This window comes from Oreochromis niloticus, linkage group LG6 (assembly GCF_001858045.2).
Source record: "Oreochromis niloticus isolate F11D_XX linkage group LG6, O_niloticus_UMD_NMBU, whole genome shotgun sequence".
Taxonomy (NCBI): Eukaryota; Metazoa; Chordata; class Actinopteri; order Cichliformes; family Cichlidae; genus Oreochromis; species Oreochromis niloticus.
The window spans coordinates 21,961,372-21,980,890 of NC_031971.2; the positions used below are offsets into that span (position 1 = coordinate 21,961,372).

The 19,519-nt window shown below is 41.7% G+C and overlaps 1 protein-coding gene across 1 annotated transcript in view; it reads left to right on the forward strand.

Annotated features, from left to right (window-relative positions):
• slit2 (slit homolog 2 (Drosophila)) overlaps nucleotides 1–19,519 on the forward strand; it is a 98,872-nt gene that overhangs the window by 77,661 nt on the left and 1,692 nt on the right. The window contains 14 exon segments of the mRNA XM_025907993.1: nucleotides 758–829; nucleotides 935–1,006; nucleotides 2,276–2,439; nucleotides 4,305–4,429; nucleotides 4,772–4,869; nucleotides 7,012–7,151; nucleotides 12,104–12,197; nucleotides 12,829–12,966; nucleotides 13,299–13,539; nucleotides 15,842–15,972; nucleotides 16,084–16,238; nucleotides 16,510–16,864; nucleotides 16,983–17,197; nucleotides 19,404–19,519. Of these exon segments, the coding sequence (XP_025763778.1) occupies nucleotides 758–829; nucleotides 935–1,006; nucleotides 2,276–2,439; nucleotides 4,305–4,429; nucleotides 4,772–4,869; nucleotides 7,012–7,151; nucleotides 12,104–12,197; nucleotides 12,829–12,966; nucleotides 13,299–13,539; nucleotides 15,842–15,972; nucleotides 16,084–16,238; nucleotides 16,510–16,864; nucleotides 16,983–17,197; nucleotides 19,404–19,519 (2,116 nt within the window).

Consider the following 19,519-nt stretch of genomic DNA (forward strand, 5'->3'; position numbering starts at 1 on the left):
GATTGTTAGCCAGTCCTAAGAGACTCAGGGGAATCTCTGAAAGACTTTATTGCCACAAAATAACCATCGATATCAAAAAATACTGGCTTCACCTAAACTACTCCAGAAATTCACTTTCAACGTATGTTTTAAAGTGCTACTTTATTACAACAACAAACTATAGTTAGAGTCTGGCTCAGAGCTCAACACCCTGCCCCACAAATATATTACATATAAAACCGGGGAACGATGAGTAAATATACAGATGGATGTTGGAGTGGCGGAGGCGCTTAACAGCTGGCATCAACTCAGGGCAGCAGGGAGAGCAAAGATCCAGTGCAGCTGGAGATGCCGCCTTGAACTAGCTCGCAGCTTCACTTCATTTTTAATAATATATGAAGAATCATTTTGAAAAAATAAACAGGAAAAGAGTGGAAGGCACTGGAGAAAACAATACATGATATATACATCAGAGAGCAGTTTCTCTGGTTTATAGTCTGCGCACCAATGTGATAAATGTTTTGTCTCTTAGTTGCTGTAAATAAAAGAAACAAAATGCACATAAAAAGGAAGAAAACTCGCACTCGGAGTGCTAGATCACTGCCTTGTGAGACCTGCATATGAATGAGTGTGTTATACTGTTCATGTTTGCTGCTTTGCCTGCTTATCTCAGTCAGATGTAGGATTGTGCTCTGAATTGTCTTGCTGCATGCAAAGATTTCTTGGGAAGAAAAATCTGCCATGTGTCCGCGCTAAAATGTTAATTCTGTTTGCAAAGAATTCTGAGCTACAACCGGCTGCGATGCATACCAGAGAGGGCGTTCGACGGACTTAAATCTCTCCGTTTGTTGTGAGTATCTGAACTTTCTGATCCTGGGGAAATGTCCCAGAGAGTCAGATTAGTGCTGAAGTAATCATCCAGTCGAATCATCCTGTTTCAATCACTTTTTCTTAGGTCTCTTCACGGTAATGACATATCACTGATACCAGAAGGAGCCTTCAAAGACCTGTCGTCGCTTTCCCACCTGTGAGTAACACGCAAACACAGAAACATCACAGGTCATGTGTCGCTGTGTGTTGGAAAAATCTGCCCTTTTTTTCCCTATAAAATAACAAATCAAAGAAATACATAATCATCATGAAATATCTGTCCAGTAACTGCAGGGAGCTGAAAAACACAAACAGAACAAAACTCATAATTAAAGTTGTGACGCGTCATCAGACAGGATGTTACCCGGCCATCTGCCCAGTGACCTCTATGAATGTCGACTGGAGGTCCTTTCTAGCACTGGGAAGATTGTTCGCTTTAATTTTGTGTGGTTTCCTTTTATCATTTGTATTTGTGTCACCTCCCAAACGGTGGATCTATTGCTTGTTAGACAAATATGTGAACCACTATACTAACCACTTCTAGTAAATAGTAGTTATAAGAAGAATAAAATGCACCGTGTTGTAATTTGGGGCAAATTACCAGGGATTTTTCCCCCCTGGTAGTTAATGAATTTTTAGGGAAATCTGCTAAAATAATTTAATGCAAAACATAAAAAGCCCACTCCCACTGTGACGAGGACGCCCAGAGCAGAAGCTGAAAAATTCAGAGAGTCATGATTATATATTCTAACGAGAAGTCCATGAAGCAGAAATATGTTGTTGAAAAAAAAAACAATCTGATGTAATTCAATGAAGTTTTGTTCTGCTTTACTTTATTTTACTGTTGTTTTCTTTGAGTGTGGCCTCGACAGCGATCTCATGGCTCAAATGAACAAAAGAGAAAGACATACAGAGGAAGAGTGCGAGTACTCAGTTTTGCTCCCATTTTTAAGTGCAGTGTCAAAAAAACTAAACAGGCTGCAGAAAAAGCACAGCGGTCATACAGGGTGGAGACGCCTGGTGAGTTACCTGCTGGTGGGAATGTCTGAGTCTACGTGAGGCGCTCACAAGGATCAGCACCATGGAGAGTGCTTGTAACAGACTGGAGACTACAGGAAACTGTTCTAATACAATATAACCCAAGGCTTTATATAAAATATGGTGTAGCCACCATGACGTCGCCCTTTGGTTTTGCAGTTGAGGGTTGTGGTTGTCACCAGCTTGGGTTTTTGAAACCAGACGTGACAAGGAAAGGGTGGATCAGAGTGAGAAACCAAACACTGCCACTCCCAAAAGCTTCATGGTCTTTAACACGGAAATAAGTTGAAACTTTGAGAAATCCCACCAGTGACACTGTTACCACCATGATTCAAATGCTCCCAGTTATTTCTTCTGCTGTCTCACTTTTTGTCCAATCGGCCGGCAGGGCTCTGGGCGCCAACCCTCTGTACTGTGACTGTCACATGCAGTGGCTGTCAGACTGGGTGAAGAGCGGGTATAAGGAGCCTGGCATTGCTCGCTGTGCCGGGCCCGGCGACATGACGGACAAACTTCTACTGACCACACCCTCCAAGAAGTTCACTTGTACAGGTAAATGGACATATTGTAGTGCAGCAATGCAATGCTTTCCAGGAGCTAGACAAAGAAACGACACAATACGGTTAAATCAGTGTCTGGTCTTGTGCTAACAAACATACATACACTTGAGGAGGACTCCCAAAAGAGACCACAAGTTGCCAAAATCAAAACAGCACTATGTATATATTACAGTTACTGTGATATTGTTTTCACTGGGCAAAAACATTAATGTTAATATTAACATGTATATACTAACTTTATACATTTCCTTGAGATTCTTGATGCTTGAAAAATGCTACTGTTAATCTTGAAACCTTATTCTATCACTTAACTTTGAACACAAGACTGAAATCTATTTTTGACCTAATCTGACTGACGCACTGTAGAAGTCCCCGGGCCTTGTGGTTTTCTGGTGCCAGGTAAAGTATCTTATAACAGTATTTTCTACTCAATCCCAGATTCTCCAGTTTGAGACAGTCCTGTCCCAGTTTTCCTCTCTGTTCAGTCAGAACCACTCCGCCTCCTTTTCAACCCTCATGTTCTGACCAGCACTGTGTTCTTGTGTTTTCTGTACATGATATGGTTCTGCAAAGAAATGTCATCTTTCTCAAGCAATACTTGTAATATATGAGCAAGTGAAACCTCCCCATGATTATACTAAACAACATAGTAAAAGTAACCAGACGCTTTCTTAGATACACCTTGCTAGTGCACAGTTGGACCCCCTTTTACCTTCAGAAGTGCCTTATTTCTTCGTGGCACAGATTCAACAAACGTGCTGGAAACATTCCTCTGAGATTTTGCTCCATATTGACATGATAGCGTCACACAGTTGCTGCAGATTTGTTGGGTGCACATCCGTGATGAGAATCTTCCATTTCACCCAGATGTGCTCTGCTGGATTGAGATTTGGAGACCGTGAAGGCCATTTAAGTGCAGTGAGCTCATTGTCAAATCCAAGAAACCAGTTTGAGATTAGTTGAGCTTTGTGACAGGCGTTATCCTGATGGAAGCAGCCATCAGAAGATGGATACACTGTGGTCATAAAGGAATAGGCATGGTCATCAACAGTACTCAGGTAGGCTATTTCCTGAAAAGATACTTTTAAACACCAAAGTGTGCCAAGAAAATATCCTCCACCACCAGCCTGGATTACTGATACAAGGAAGGATGGATCCATCTTTTCATGCCATTTACACTAAATTCTGACCCTACCATAAACCTGGCTCCTGGTGTGGTCTTCTGCTGCTGTAGTCCATTTTCTTCAAGGTTCGGCATGCTGTGCATTCAGAGATGCTATTTGAGAGGTTATTTGAGTTACTGCTGCCTTCCTATCAGCTTGAAGCAGTCTGGCCATTCTCTTCTGATCTCAGGCATCAACAAGGCGTATTTGTCCAGAGAGCGTCGGCTCACTGAATCTTTTCTCTTTTTCGTTCTATCCTTTGTAAACCATAGAAATGGCTGTTTGGGAAAGACTGAAGTATTCACAACTTCTATGTCACATTCAATGTCACTTAAATCACCTTTCTCTCCATTCTGATGCTTGATTTGAACTCGAGCAGGTCATCTTGACTGTGTCTGTGCCCCTGGATTGAGTTGCAAATGATTGGCTGATTAGATATTTGCCCTGACAAGTAATTAAACAGGTGTATCTAATAAAGTGACCAGTAAGTTTATATAGAATGCAGGGTAAAAACCACCATCTTTGTCTCCTGCAGAAAAAGTTGACATTTGAAGCTTTTGCAGCTGCCTAATAATGTACAGTGTGCAAAGCTAGTCACTCTGAGTGTTCCTACTCTCCAGAGTGCCAAATTTTATGCATTGTTAATCATCTCTCCTGTGTATGTTTTATTTGTGTGGATTGGTGCACCATATAGGCCCAGTGGATATAAATATCCAGGCTAAGTGTCATCCCTGCCTGTCCAACCCCTGCAAGAACGACGGCACATGTGCCAATGACCCTGTGCACTACTACCGCTGCACCTGCCCTTATGGATTTAAGGTACACACAGCAAAGAAAGCAAAAGGAATCATATTCACCTGCCCTTTCATAGCATCTTTTATAATCACTCACTGGTACAAAAAACACACACACACACCCATGAGACAGGAACAAGTGAATACAACACTTCTTATCTTTCAAAACTCATGCAGAGTACAAACTTACACATGCAGACACGTAGAAAGACCTTATTCCTGCGTGAGCCAGATGAATACATCTGTGAAGGAGTGTAGGGATAAGAGACAACACTTTCAAAGTCAACTGATGCAATAGGGGGAAATTTTAAGAAGCTGTTGTTGTTTGAGAGCACTGAACATATGTGTGTTTGTGTTGTGCACGCAGGGCCAAAACTGTGATGAACCCATTCACGCCTGTATCAGTAACCCGTGCCAGAACGGTGGAACCTGCCATCTGAAGGAAGGAGAAGGCAGCAACTTTTGGTGAGAGACGTTCGAGATATTTTATCCAACCTGGTTAGTCTTGGCTGTCGATTTCTTCACAGGTTATGTTAAAGAGGCATTTTCCTTAATTCACACACAAATATCCACCTGTTGTGTATCAGGAGGTACTACTCCACCTGTGAGGCTCTGGAGAGAGCTTTTTAAAGTGTGGACTCTGATGATGAAACTGGCTGGGACAAAAAAGAAAGAACTGCCGTGTTACATCTGTGGCGTTTTGAAAGATGTGAGCATTTACCTGATGGGGTGCATTGCATTATGGGAAATCCAAGAAAACGCATTAATGGATCAAACCTTTTTTGAAGGAACTGCAATGTCAGAGCCTCACTTGCATCAGTTCTGACCTCTCGTTTGAGCGTTTCACACAATAGTATTCTAACTCCAGTAACTGTAGTCCTCTACGTCCTACAGGCTCCTTGGTGTACTCGGTGGTACTTAACTTTATACGTTTATAAGTAGTTTATAAGTAAGTTTATACGTAGTGTATGGTAAGGATTAGGGAGATAGAGCTAGAAGATATGCGCTCAAGGTGCTAAAGTAAAACTTTCTTTTCAGTATAACAGAAAACTTATAGCTGTTTCATTCTTGGAAGATGATGGAGCTGAGCGAAAATACAAATAAACATAAATAACAAAGCATCTTTTCATAAAACCAATCATCTAGAACACCATACATCAGCTATCAGATAGCAAGAGAGCACACGTGCAGGTGATTCCTCCATCAGTGATGCTGCACCAGTAATTAGAGGTGGTGATGAATTTACGGGAGGCGAATGGCTCGGGGGACTGGTTCTGTTGTGTCTCCAGAGCAAAGTGGACAGACCCGCTGTGAGAACTTTCTTCATTAGTCTATTTAGTGTTAACTGTAGGGAAGCTAATGCCTGTTTGCTTGCTCGCTCTGAGCAGATCTTAACAACGTACGCAGATGATTAAAGGAACCCCAGCTCCTCCCGTTTGTCGACCTCCATTTCTTTACCCTCTCTCTGTATCCTCTGCTGCCATTTCTTGTCCATTTATGTCCGTATTTCCACCGGTGTATGATTTCTTTTCCCTCTCCAGCGCAGGGGGTGGAATATTCATCGTGAAGAGCTGTCGCCGACTATATAATGAGATATTAATCCACCCGAGTGTGTGCCGCATAAGAGCTCTTTATTAGACCCATAATATAGCGCTCTCAGTGTGCGTGCGTGTGTGTGTGTGTAAATGTGTGTGTCATAGAGAGAGTGTTGTAATAAACCTGAGTAGTAGTTACAGAGTTGAGGCACGATCACGTTAACAGAATAATGACTCTCTTCTGGGGATATGTAGATGGAGCTGACACTGCTGTTATGAGCTGCATGCATGGATAGTGTGTGTGTAGGTGTGTTTGTTTATGTGTGTGTGTCTGTGTGTGTGTTAGGGAGGGGATGGGGTGGGGACGGGGGGACATTGAATATGTCTGATATTCACAGGTCCCCACATTCGTGCAATGTTTGCTCTTAGAGCTGCAATGATTCCTCAATAAAATTGTCCACACACAAAATTAGTTGCTGAATATATTGGCAATTATTCAGTAGTAATCAACTGCTTACAACCATCCCCACACTGGGCAGATAATCCCTACCTGGTGTCTGTTTGAGGATACTGAGAGTATTGGCGAGAACAGCCAAACACGCCTGTGTATGAAGCTTGATAGTGTGTGCGGTGGGACCTAAATTATGTGTAAAATGTATTTATATACCCACGACGGGCTGCTCTGAATAAAATCATGGGATGAAACTCCCAGCTGTGTGCTAATGCTGCATCTGTGTCTCTGGTTATAGTTGATCAAAAATGCTGCAGCGTGAATACTGACAGGGACTAGAAAGAGAGCATATTTCTCCCATGTTAACGTCTCTTCGTTGACTTCCTGTTAAATCCAGAATCAAATTTAAAATCCTTCTCCTCACATTCAGGCCCCATCTTATCCTAAAGACTTCATAGTACCATATAAAATCGATGGATTTCCCCTTCTGTAAATCCTGTCTCCTGTTAATCTAATAAGGATGAATAAATAGTTACATTAATGTTAGTGTAGTTTATGTGACCCTACAGGTGTTTATCCACCTATTTATGAGGGCTTGCATCTTTGTGTGTTTGATCTCAGGTGTGTGTGTCCGGAGGGCTTCGAAGGTGACGCGTGTGAGATCAACATTGACGACTGTGAAGATAACGACTGTGAGAATAACTCCACCTGCGTTGATGGGATTAACAACTACACATGCATGTGTTCACCAGAATACACAGGTAACACTCATGAATGAAGAATTATAGACTGGGAGCAGATGTTGGAGGCTGGCATGCTTTCCCCGTTCTGTATTCCTATTTTATTTATTTATTTAAACACAGAAATGCAGGACTCTTCCAGATAATGCAGGGATCCTGTAGGTTTGTGTCAGAGCCATCAGTTTTAGTTACTTCAGTGTTGTGTTCTTATTATTTTTGCATGATTTCAGCCACTAAAATGCTGCAGTACCCATAGGGACAGGCCACCATTACCACAGAGAAGAGGTGTGTCAGAGGAACAAATTAGAGCATCTGAAAACAAAATACCATACAATATTATGCTTAGAGGCATGAATAACAGAATTTTGTGGCTCAGTGACTTGAAATCTCTTACCAGAGTGCACCTTGGGAGTCAATCAAAATGTTACGCCACTCAGCCCGTAAAAAGTGAAAATCCTTTCTGGCTTAAATTTTGAAAATCTTGCCTTCAAGAGTTGCACAATGAGGCAAATCAGTGGCTGCTTTAATAAGCTGACCCCTTTTATATGTTCACAATGGACCACCACCTGCACAGACATCAACATCAACTTCTTTGTCAGACTGACCCACATTTCAATCTGAGGACAATCACCTGCCAAGCAGCAGTTTTCATCTGAAGGTTGTGCAACATGACTGTCAGTGAGAAGTTCTGCTGTTATATCTTGAGGCCTCTGGGGGAGACTTCATAAGCATAAACAACCCGAAGTGTGGTGCTGTGAAAACACAGTTTTTGGCCACACCAGCCTGCCTGTGCCTTTGTATTCTCCAGACACTTCCAGTACTGGAGGACATGTCTGAGGAGCTTGGAAAGAAAAGTGTCTGGACTTCTTTAAGTTTCTTGAAGACGTTTCACCTTTCATCCATCTTTGAACAGAGGGGGCGGCTTACGACACCAGTTGTCTGCTATCTGTAATCCAGTTTTGAGATCCCTTACCAGACGCCTTAACGCCCACTCACATCTTGGGTCATTTGTTCTCAGCAAGCCACATAACAGGTTGGGGCAAGGTCTCACAATGAGTTCACCCGAAACCTTGGCTGATTGTGACCCACACCCATTTTCACCCCTTGGCTTGAGGGATTAGGCAGAGGATCAATAGGGGGTCCATGACCCTCTTAGGAACACCCCCACTGGGGGTGGGACTCTCCACCAGTTGCTCTTAGAACTGAAGAAGCTTCTTGGATAAGAGGTGAAACTTTTTCAAGCAAAACTTAAAGAAGTCCAGACGCTTTTCTTTCCAAGCTCCTTATACTACAATGACCTGGGTGACTGAGAACTTTTACAGATATACTAGAGGACATCCACTCTGTACAGCAGGGACACAAGTCCTCAGGTTAAAACAAGAAGAGTGTCCCATTCATTTTCTGCCACTTATCCAATTCAGCATCACGAGAAGGCTGGAGCCTATCCCAGCTGTCAGAGAGCAAGAGGCAGGGTACACCCTAATACATAAAGACAGACAACCAATCACATCTATGTGCAATTTAGAATCACCAGTTTTCCCACAGTCCATGTCTTTGGACTGTGGGGAGAAGCCAGAGTACTCGGAGAGAACCCAGGCAGACATGGAGAACATGCTAACTCTGCACAGAGTTGTGAGGCAATGTGGTAACCACCACACCGCCATGTCAACCTTTCAGCTGTTCCATTTTCACAAGGCTCTGGGTGTGTTTGATTTGGAAGAGTTTTACACTCTGACTGAAATGCAACTAGAAACCTTTTGCCTACCCAGCAAATGTGTCAACCACTACATTATGGGGCGACCTCGGTAACTTGGATGGAAAAATTAGCCAAATTTAAATCAGAAAAGTTTTTTGGCCTATTTTCATTGGAAGGGTTGCTGAGTTTAATAGCTGCAACTTGACTCGATCAAAAACCTTTACTTTAGATTTTTTTACCAAACTGCAAGTTTCTTGTCTCTCCTTTATTGCCCTACTAACACTGACATTATCCAAACTGTAGCCATATAGAGGCTGTCTGGGAAATATAAAACAAACTCTTCATTCCAGAAATAGTCACCATAAATATCTCTCCCACAAAAAGTCTTCTATCCTTACAGAGAAGTCACAAAAGACAAATGTTTTATCTGACTAACACTGGTCTGTTGCTACTTGTTTGTCTGCTTTTGCACTGTGCTAATCATCTCTGAGTGCTAACCTATGTGGCGGTGTTCTCTCTCTGTCTTTCTGTGTTTTGCTGTCCTGTGTCTTTTCTCCCATCTTGCTCTGCTTTCTATCATCTGTCATCTTTTTTGTGGTTGCAGCTGCTACCAATGAGGTGGAGAGAGGTTAGTCTGTTCTTCTCTCTGTCCTTTCTGTCCCTCTCTCCTTCCTTCCTAACTGCCCTCATTTCCTGTGCTTTATCCACGGTAATGCTACAGATGCACCATACTGTATGCAGTCGCGCTCCGTGTTAGCAGTGCATGTCTTTGATGTATAAAAAGACCACTCTCAGATTTCTGTGGTTATACTGCTTGCTGCTTCACGCATACATGTGATGACCATTCCAGGTGAATGAGCTGAAATTAGAGGAACTGGCAATAATCTATATTTTTGAAAGCAGAAATCCCATTAAAATACACAAACTTACTAACGTCTGCATTTCGTCCATTCACTCCTCCAGAACAATCAAAATATATATTTTCAGTTTTAAAAGAAGGCTAATTTTCTAAACAGTCACACATTGTACTTATTATCCAGATTTACTTAAATGGTGCATTTGGTGCCGACTATTTTCAGCGGAACATTTGGGGGTCCTGTGAGTATTTGTTTGATTGTACGATAGACTGAAATAGACTCAAATGTGCGTGTTTAGTGCTTTAAAACTATTTGGTTGAACAATGGAGGCTTTTGGTATTGAAGGAGTTATATTAAGAGCCATTCGAGTTTGTTTGAGTCTTTTCTTGGGATTTTTTTTGGACCATAACAAAAACATACTGAGTTACATCTTATCTTTTTAATAAAGGTCATTTTAATGTTCCACACCTAGGAATGAAAGTCTGGGACAATAAGCCAGTCTGCTTTCTGAAACGCAAATATCTACAGCGGTGTGTAAAAGTCCCGGGTTACCTCTCATTTCTTTATATTTATATAAAACAAGAGAAACGTGCACCAACATAACTTAGAGTACAGACTGTCGTACCTCTGTCCTGATCTCCTCTGTACCTACTGACTAAGATGGCCAACAAATGCCTAAAGATGAAGTTTAAAATTGGTTCTTTGCTAAGTCACCTATGTGTGATACAACACACATAGGTAACTTGAGTTAGGTGCGTTTTTATGCTTGAATAATCCAGAGGTCAGTATAAATTGGCTTAATAAACTGAAAAATATTTCTGAATGAAAACAAGTGAAAAAGTTGACAGCATCCAAAGGATGATTTTAGAATTAAAACCACTTTAAAAACAAAAATTACTCTGACTTCAGAAAGTCTGGCTGCTGGAAGCAAAATGTGAAGAAATGATGGGTGACTCAAGACTTTTGCACAGTATTGTACTGTACATTTACCACCCAAAGTTCCTTTTTAAGGAACTACAAACTTCCTTTCAGGCTTATGGTTTGCATGCATTTCAACAACAGTCTAATGATTTCTAAAAATTAAACAAACTGGTCCTCTGGTGTATGAAAAAAGATATTTTAACACATAAAACTATGTTATACTGCCACTGCTCCATCTGCTGTATTATTTCCTTTGCAGCTTTCTTAATGTGAACAAAAAACAAACAGTTTATACAGCTATAAATGTTTAAATTGCCTGAAATAAAATGTGGTGAGTATTTAGCCACTGAGTAATGTTTGGCTCTGCAAAGCTCATTTCTACACATATGACAGGACCTTTGAGGCTTCTCTGGAGCTCATTTCACATCCTAAAAGGTCGTGTGGGGGAATAGACCAATATTTATCACATTTAGCTGGTCATATTGTGACAAAAACTCACATGGAAATAAGAAACCATCAAAGTAAACAAGCAAGTACTCACAGTCTTTTAACAGCTTTCTTAATGACAGCTTTTCTTTTAAAGCCATTATGCTTTTCTGTCATACCGAACTGTTTGCAGGGATCTTGGATGGAAAAGGTTGTCACTGTATGATATGAAGGGGAAGAGATAATCCTAATATGATCATCTCAGACAGACAACTCTGTCTTTGAGTACAGAATCCCCACCCACCTGCTGTTTGTGATGGGCAGCCAATCAGCAGACAGCTGTCTTACTTATTACTTATTTCAGACACTAGGTAAACAGAGTGGTTGCATCAAAAACATGTATTGGTTGAATAATTATTAATACTGAAATGTGAATTATTAAAAACAACATTTTATATAAAAATAAAAATGTATTAAGCAAATCTGACTGCGTTTAAGTCCAGGGCTTAAAAGGACAAACATCTCCTGCTGTTTCACTTTCATACTTATTAATCCCTAGAGGGTTGTGTAATTATTCCCAGCGTGGACTTCAAGAGTCAGGGGTATTGGTTTATTCCCTCATCAGTGATTCATTTGGAGTGTAGAGTTTCAGGAAGATCAGGATACCCTCTGGAACATCATCATATACAAGATTCCCAGCACTGAAATCATTTATCAAACCACTGTGTTGATTCTGGCCACAAGAGAGTCATCCATCATAAGACCAAGCACCCATTCAACTCACACACACACACACACACACACACACACACACACACACACACACACACACACAAACACACACACGCACGCACGCATGCACACAAAGAGAAAACAAATTGTAAAGAAGTTAAAAATTTGATGTGTTTTATGTTTTCATTTCACTTTATTGTTAATGCTGTGCAAAGAATTGAAAAAGTGATGAGATATTTGTGTGTGTGTGTGTGTGTGTGTGTGTGTGTGTGTGTGTGTGTGTGTGTGTGTGTGTGTGTGCGTGCGTGTGTGTGTGCGCACATATGTGTGTGTGTTTCTAGGGGAGCTGTGTGAAGAGAAACTGGACTTCTGTGCCCCAGAGCTGAACCCATGTCAGCACGACTCAAAGTGCATTTTGATTCCGCAGGGATACAAGTGAGTAGTCTGGAAACACACACACACACACACACACACACACACACACACACACACACACTTGTATAAACTATTATGCAGTTATTAGAGTATGCAAGCAGTGCTTCTTGTTTCTCCCGCAGGATTTGAAGACTTAAATTTTTCACACAGAAATAATAGAGTTCCTGTTTTTTTTCCAGCAGAGACATGGTGGGTGTGTGTGTGTGTGTGTGTGTGTGTGTGTGTGTGTGTGTGTGTGTGTGTGTGTTTGCATGTGTGGATGGGAGGTGTTGGGAATGTGATTTTGGCTCCCTAGTAAGGTTTCCTGGCGAGATTTTATCTGTACTTTTACTCCTTGCTTGTGTGCGCTGTGGTCAGTGTAATTACGTCTAGAAGTGCTCTCCATCAGGCAGTTTGACATCATGTAAAAATTAGGATTGTGTCTGTTTGTGTTCTCTAGGATTTGTGGACTGTCTGGGTCAAGAAGCAATTGACATGTTTTCTTTTTATTGTTAAGGAAATCTTCCACATGCAATTAGACCAAATCTAACCACAGGCAGCCACAAAGAACAGCTGTATCCCTGCAAAGAGTCCAGTAACAACAAGCATTTCTCTGTGTGTGTGTGTGTGTGTGTGTGTGTGTTCATTTTAGGTGTGAGTGCATTCCAGGCTTCATAGGCGAGCACTGTGAGCTGGATTATGATGACTGTGAAGAGAATAAGTGTCAGAATGGCGGTCAGTGCATCGATGCCGTCAATGGATACACCTGCATCTGTCCAGAAGGGTACAGGTGAGCTGCACACCACAGTGGAAGTCACACATGCCAACAGTTTTTGATATAAGAGGAGCTCCCCCTGGTGTTTATTGTCAGTTATTGAGATCAACATACTATTTTTCTCAAGGTCCCTGGAGTAATAGTACAGTGTGGTATTTTTTGGACTAACTTTCACATGTGAAATGATGAAAAATCCAACTGTAACTGAAAGCACCAAAGAAGTATGTTTTTAAGCATGCATGTTCTAGCAGCCGTACCACAAATTGATAATAATTATAAGAGGAACAAATAAAGGGAATGACCTGGACTCTTACGGTATTCCATGTGTGTTACACTGTGCGTTTCAGTGGGTTATTCTGCGAGTTCTCTCCTCCGATGGTCCTTCCTCGCACCAGCCCCTGTGACAACCACGAATGCCTCAACGGGGCACAGTGCGTCATTGTAGGATCAGACCCCCGCTGCCAGTGTCTCCACGGCTACGAGGGCGAGCGCTGTGAGACTCTCGCCAGTGTCAACTTCGTCAACCGCGAGTCATACCTGCAGCTGCCCTCCAGTCTCCTCTCACCACAGACCAACATCAGCCTGCAGGTGACAGACTTTTCTTTAAATTAAATGCAGCTTTGCACTTTTGCTTCACTTCATTTCAGGTGAAATATTTTTGAAATTTTTGAAATGAAAATGTTTCCGAACTTTTTTGAGCTTGTGACCCCTTAAAGTAAACAGAGTCATTGGTAAGTTTTGACAAAAAAACAGCACACAACAACACACTTAAATAATTTATATTTAAAATGATCTACTATTTTCTTAAAAACAACAACAAAAAAACAGCTTTTGTAATGAAGTCTTTTTTTTTTATCTCAAAGTTTTAATGTAGTAACTCTAACTTCTGAGAAAATAACTTGAAATTTTGAGTTATTCAGTCACATTTCAATATAATAGCTCAAGATTTTGATTAAGTTCTGCTTTTTCACAGTGATGGAAACAAGCTTCATCTCAAATCATGAAATTTAAAAGAAAAGTCCCACCTGGTCATCACAGATTTGCTTACAGCTTTTATGACTGGTTTTCTTAAATAAATAAATACATAATAAATAACAGTTTCATACTGGGAGAATGAGTCTGTGTGTCTGTATACCTGTGAATCCATTCATCTGATTGGCACTGTTTTAAACAATATTGCATGCCTTGAATATGCAAAGCTGTAAACTAAAAATCAGTCCCCTACCTGTGAAAGTTTGGTTTCTACACTAGAGACTTCGAACATCTGTCATTTTGTGTTGAACTGAGCTACACTCCTGAGAGTCCATATTCATAAAGTTATAGTACCAGATCTTTATTCCAAAAAAACAGATAATATTGCTGGAAAATATCTAAAAGCACCTCTCTCTTCCTTCATCCCTTAATTATTTATTTATTGAGAAAACTCATGGCTTTAGGGAATTTTGTTTGTTTGTTTTTTTGGGGGGTCATGTGTTATACAGCACACACACACACACACACATGTGTTATGTTTTATTAACTTTATATTAATATTTAAACCTCCACCATTCAAATATTCACCATTAATGTAATGAATCTGCCCAGTAAGCAATTCTATTTCTCAAACTTAAAACAGTTATTTTCATTATTTCTATAATAACGATCCATCAGATGTGTCAAATATTTTCCACAGACTCGCATCAAATCTCAAGAAGACTCTGTGTCACAGGCTGTAGCGCAGAGCGGGTTTTCAGTTCCAAACAGAGAGTTTATTTACAAACACCAAGTTCAGAATATGTACAGTGGGGGGAAATCCAGGGATCCTAGGGTCCGGGGGAAAGCTCTCTCACACCCGTCCTCTCCTCCTTCACTCCAACGCACACACATCCACACAGCGGGGAAGGTCACAGGTCCGGGGAAAACTGTCACACAGGAAAGGCGGATTACACGAAGTCACGGATTTTACACAAGCTATGTTCACAAAAGCTAGAGAGGATCACTAACGTGTCTTGCACAATCATCCGGCGACGAGAAGATCTCAGCCCGGCATTAAATGGCAACACGTAATGGCAACATAATAGCAAACAGGTGTGTGGGCCGCAATGAGCTCCGCCCAGGCAGAGCGGTGAAGGAGAGAGAGGGAGCAAAAACAAAAACACATGTAGCCTTGCAGGGCTGGCGGGGCAGACACAGGGACCATGACAATCAGTGCCTCCCATCAGATTTGATAATTTCACCGTGTCGGTTTATTTATTATTAAACTCTCATTGGCATGCAGACACAGTTAGTGACTGGCTGGTGAACGTAGTGGAGCACTTAGCTGCTAAAGAGTCAGATTTCCTTCAGGGGTTTGTAAAGATTCATCTCCAGTTTGTGTTCCTCATGTATTAGCATACATTTAGCTAAGCTGCCACCTTAAAAACATTACTTCCTTTATGCTCGCTAGATGCTGATGTACTCCGACCACAACTTACAGAAATCGGCACAAAAAAACACGGCCCTGGATGCCTTGGCCTGCTTTAACCCCAGAGTACAGAGTCATAAATGATCTATAGATTTTCTGTTTTAGGCTTTTTTTCCATCTCTTTGTGTGTAATAAGCACTGGTGGTGGATACAACAGTAGAATTGTCTTTTAAGTATTTTTTGAAGGCGTGCAGTGACTTGAAATAATAACTCCCCTTAAATATCTGAAACCTACAGTTTGTTTTGAAAATGTAAGGAGTAAAAGCAGAGATATTTGTGTACACATATCGGGAGTAAAAGTGAAAAGTTTTCATAAAAATAAATACAGAACTAAAGTACATATACCTGAAAATGACTTACTTGTTCTTTGTTGACAATTTTTACAGCAGTAAAAAGAACTAAGTGCACTTTTAGGCCACTAACATGGAGATCCTGCTGTGCTTTCAGATTGCTACCGATGAGGACAGTGGTGTGTTGTTGTATAAAGGGGATAATGATCACATTGCCATGGAGCTGTACAGGGGACGCCTCAGGGTCAGCTACGACACTGGATCCTATCCTCCTTCTGCTATATACAGGTACACGCACATGCAGGCAGAAAGCCCATTCCCTGGCTCCACGTTCACATGATGGATGATACAGATGTGTGAAGTGAATTCCTCCCTCGTCTCTCTCTCTCTCTCTCTCAGTGTGGAGACAGTGAATGATGGTAATTTCCATGCCGTGGAGTTAGTAGCATCAGATCAGACTCTGTCTCTGTCCATCGATGGCGGGCCGCCCAAATCCATCAACTCCCTCAACAAGCAGTCCACACTCAATATAGATTCTCCACTTTATGTGGGAGGTAAGGACTCAACGCTATGTATATTCTTATAGCCGTGTCTGTGTAAATGCCGTAGAACAGATAGATATCATAATACTTACAAATTATAGTATAAATACTTAGATTTAAACATTATGTACAGGTGGCCAGAGGCTAGGTATGAAGCATCAAGTCATAAAAAGCCTTCACGTTCACTTTGGGCTTGATTTCAATTCCATACACACAAAAATATAATTAAGAGGATCTTTAATCATCTTAAATGAGGTGCTGAGATACTTCTGTCTTCATGCAGGGATGCCAGAGCGAGCCTCGGCTTCTGGCGGTCTGTCGGCCCTACAGCACAGCTCGGGTGGCCGTAACGGCACAAGCTTCCATGGCTGCCTCCGTAACCTCTACATCAACGGGAAGCTCCAGGATCTAGGAGCTGGGCTTGAAGCGGGGCTCCCAGGATCTGGAACCACCCAGAGTACCACCAGAAAGTGGTTGGGCAATGGGGTGGAGCCGGGCTGTCAGCCGTGCCAGAGAGGGGCCTGCGTCCAAGGTGACTGCCACCCAACTGGACACCGCGGTTTCACTTGTACATGCCACGCAGGCTGGACGGGAACTTTGTGTGACCAGCAAGTTAGCAACCCCTGTGATGGCAACAAGTGAGTGTTTCTGTGCTTCATCTAAAACCACAGCTAGTGCAATGGCAGCTCTCAAAGAGAGACCAAGATTTGTCTGTCTGGTTCTTTACGTTCTGTCCTTCCCTTTTCCACCCTACAGGTGTATCCATGGTACCTGCATCCCAATCAACTCCTATTCCTACTCCTGCCGCTGCCAGCCTGGCTTTGCTGGTGTCCTCTGTGATGAGCAGGACCAGGATGCAGCTAACCCCTGCAGCCTGTCTCGCTGCAAACATGGCAAATGTAGAGTGTCAGGCCTGGGCAAGGCGTACTGCGAGTGTAACAGCGGATATACAGGAGAGGCGTGTGACAGAGGTAAGCGAAACACGGATGCCTGTTCGGTACACTACCTTTATTCTTCTAAAAATAATAATCTAATACTCCAGTGGGCTTCTTTTAACAAAGTCTGAGCTTCTCTGTTACTTGCTAACTCTCTTTAAAGTGTCTCAGCAGCGTGTGTCTCAAAGTGTTTAATCTCTCTGCACTGACGCTTCTAACCCCGTCGCTTTTTCAACTCAGCATCTCCTGAGCCTCCTCTTAATCCCACACGAGGGGTTACTCAGGTGAGACCACCTGATCGCATGTTAACGTCAGCTTTTCTTTACTGATTTTCTCTCCTGCATGCAGCCCAGCAAACTTCTCATCAGTATACTTGCTGTCACCTCATGCAACATATAGCATGAAAAGTTCCAGTTTTTTATTTTTTTCCCCACTTTTTTCCCCCACTGTAATGGAGCTCCACAAACTCTGTAGGATAATAAAACCCTTTTTTTTAATTCTAATTTTAGCATTAAAGGAATACATTTTTGCAAAGGTAACAGGGCTTTATATTAGTGTAATTATATCCCAGGACTGGTAAAACAGAAAGAACCAAGTCTGTCTGTGTATCAGGGGCATTTCCTTTTCTGAGCTGGATCCTACTTTTGTCAACTCATTTCACAGATTTATAAACAGTGTAAGATTCAGCTTAACAACTGTTGACTAGTTGCCCTCACATCACATGAGTTGAAGGTGCCTAAGATGCTAGTGTTGAATCTCTGCACTTTGTACACAGACCCAGTCTGGGAGATGATGATACAATCATTTACATGCTGCAGAGAGCTTCTTCCCATCTAGATAGTAATGGCTGCACAATGAGGATCATCCTCTTTGAGTTCTCAAGTGCATTTAAAACGATCCAACTGCTGCTGCTGTAGAGAAGCTACAGAACGTGTCAGTAAACACATCCACCATCTAATGGATTACTGACTACCTGACAGATGCGAGACTGAGGAGAGCTATGTCTGCTGTGGTGATGAGCAGCGCAGGAGCTCCACAGGGGAATTACACTGTAATTCTGTTTACCTACAAAAACATTACGGTAGATACATTAGAACAAGAGTCTAACAAGTCATATTTTTACAGGACTATACTATACAAAACAAAACTATGCATATATAGCATGTGTAAAAGTACATACACATTACTTAAGGTATAATTATTTCTTCATTATTTCTTCATTTCCTTTTAGCCCGTTATTGTACTGTTCCTACTTTTAAATATTTGTAAATAATTGCATTGTAATGTCAAATAAAATACACACATTGCAGGCCGGTTTTTCTAAGAAGGCTGAGATATTCAGTGTGTGCAACAAATTGATGGGCCATTTGAGGCGATTGAAGTGTACTTTGCTGTTGGCGGAGCAACATCAGAGCTGGTGACACCAACAGACGGAATAAAATGATTAGGAAACCTGACTCTGTGATTGGCTGAAGACTGGACCCATTTGAAGCTGTGGTGGAGATGAGGTCACTGCTGTCCATCGTGGATAATCCTGACGAGCTTCGGCCCCACCTGCTGCTTACTGGATGGTGGTGAAGGACAAACTGACTCAGCTCCACTGACACAAAACCAGATACAGAAAGTCTTTCATACCACATACTACGAGTCTTTGTAGTAGTATAGTAGTATCACTTCAATGCTACTACCAAATTCTTAAATAGGAAACAAATGCAGTGTTTGATTGACAAAAATCAAGTTTTCAGCTGTCGAGTTGTTAAAAAGGCTTCTAGAAAAAAACTTTCTTTTGCATCTGAATTTAGTTGAACCAACATCGACTTCTACTAAACTAACGCCATTGAACCAAATTGAACCCGAAAGTTTTATGAACAGTTCACAGAGCAGAGCAGTTATTTCTAGAAAGGGTTTTTCTTTATTCTTCATGTTAGTGCCATTTTTTCCTCTTCTTACATTTTTTCCTCTTTGTGTCATTGGTGTACTGACTTGTTGTGTTGCTGTTTTTACCATTAAGATTGCCTGTCATTTGAACACAATAGAGCACTCCTGTTTGAACATTTCATTCCCACAACACTCTCAATCTTTTTTCAAAAAAGTCCAAACAGTAGTCACATCATTCCTAGTATATTTCTTACTTTCTTGCCAAGGCCTGACAATTTTTTCCCATGATGTGCGGAATTGGTGGAGTTCTCAGTAAAAACTTTGGACACCTTGCAAATATTCTTTCTGTTCCTCGTGTCTGCAGAGGTGGCCTGCCGAGGGGAACGGGTCCGAGATGTCTACCAGAGACAGCAAGGCTACGCGGCGTGCCAAACCCAGGAGAAGGTCTCCCGTTTAGAGTGTCGAGGCAGCTGCCCGGGG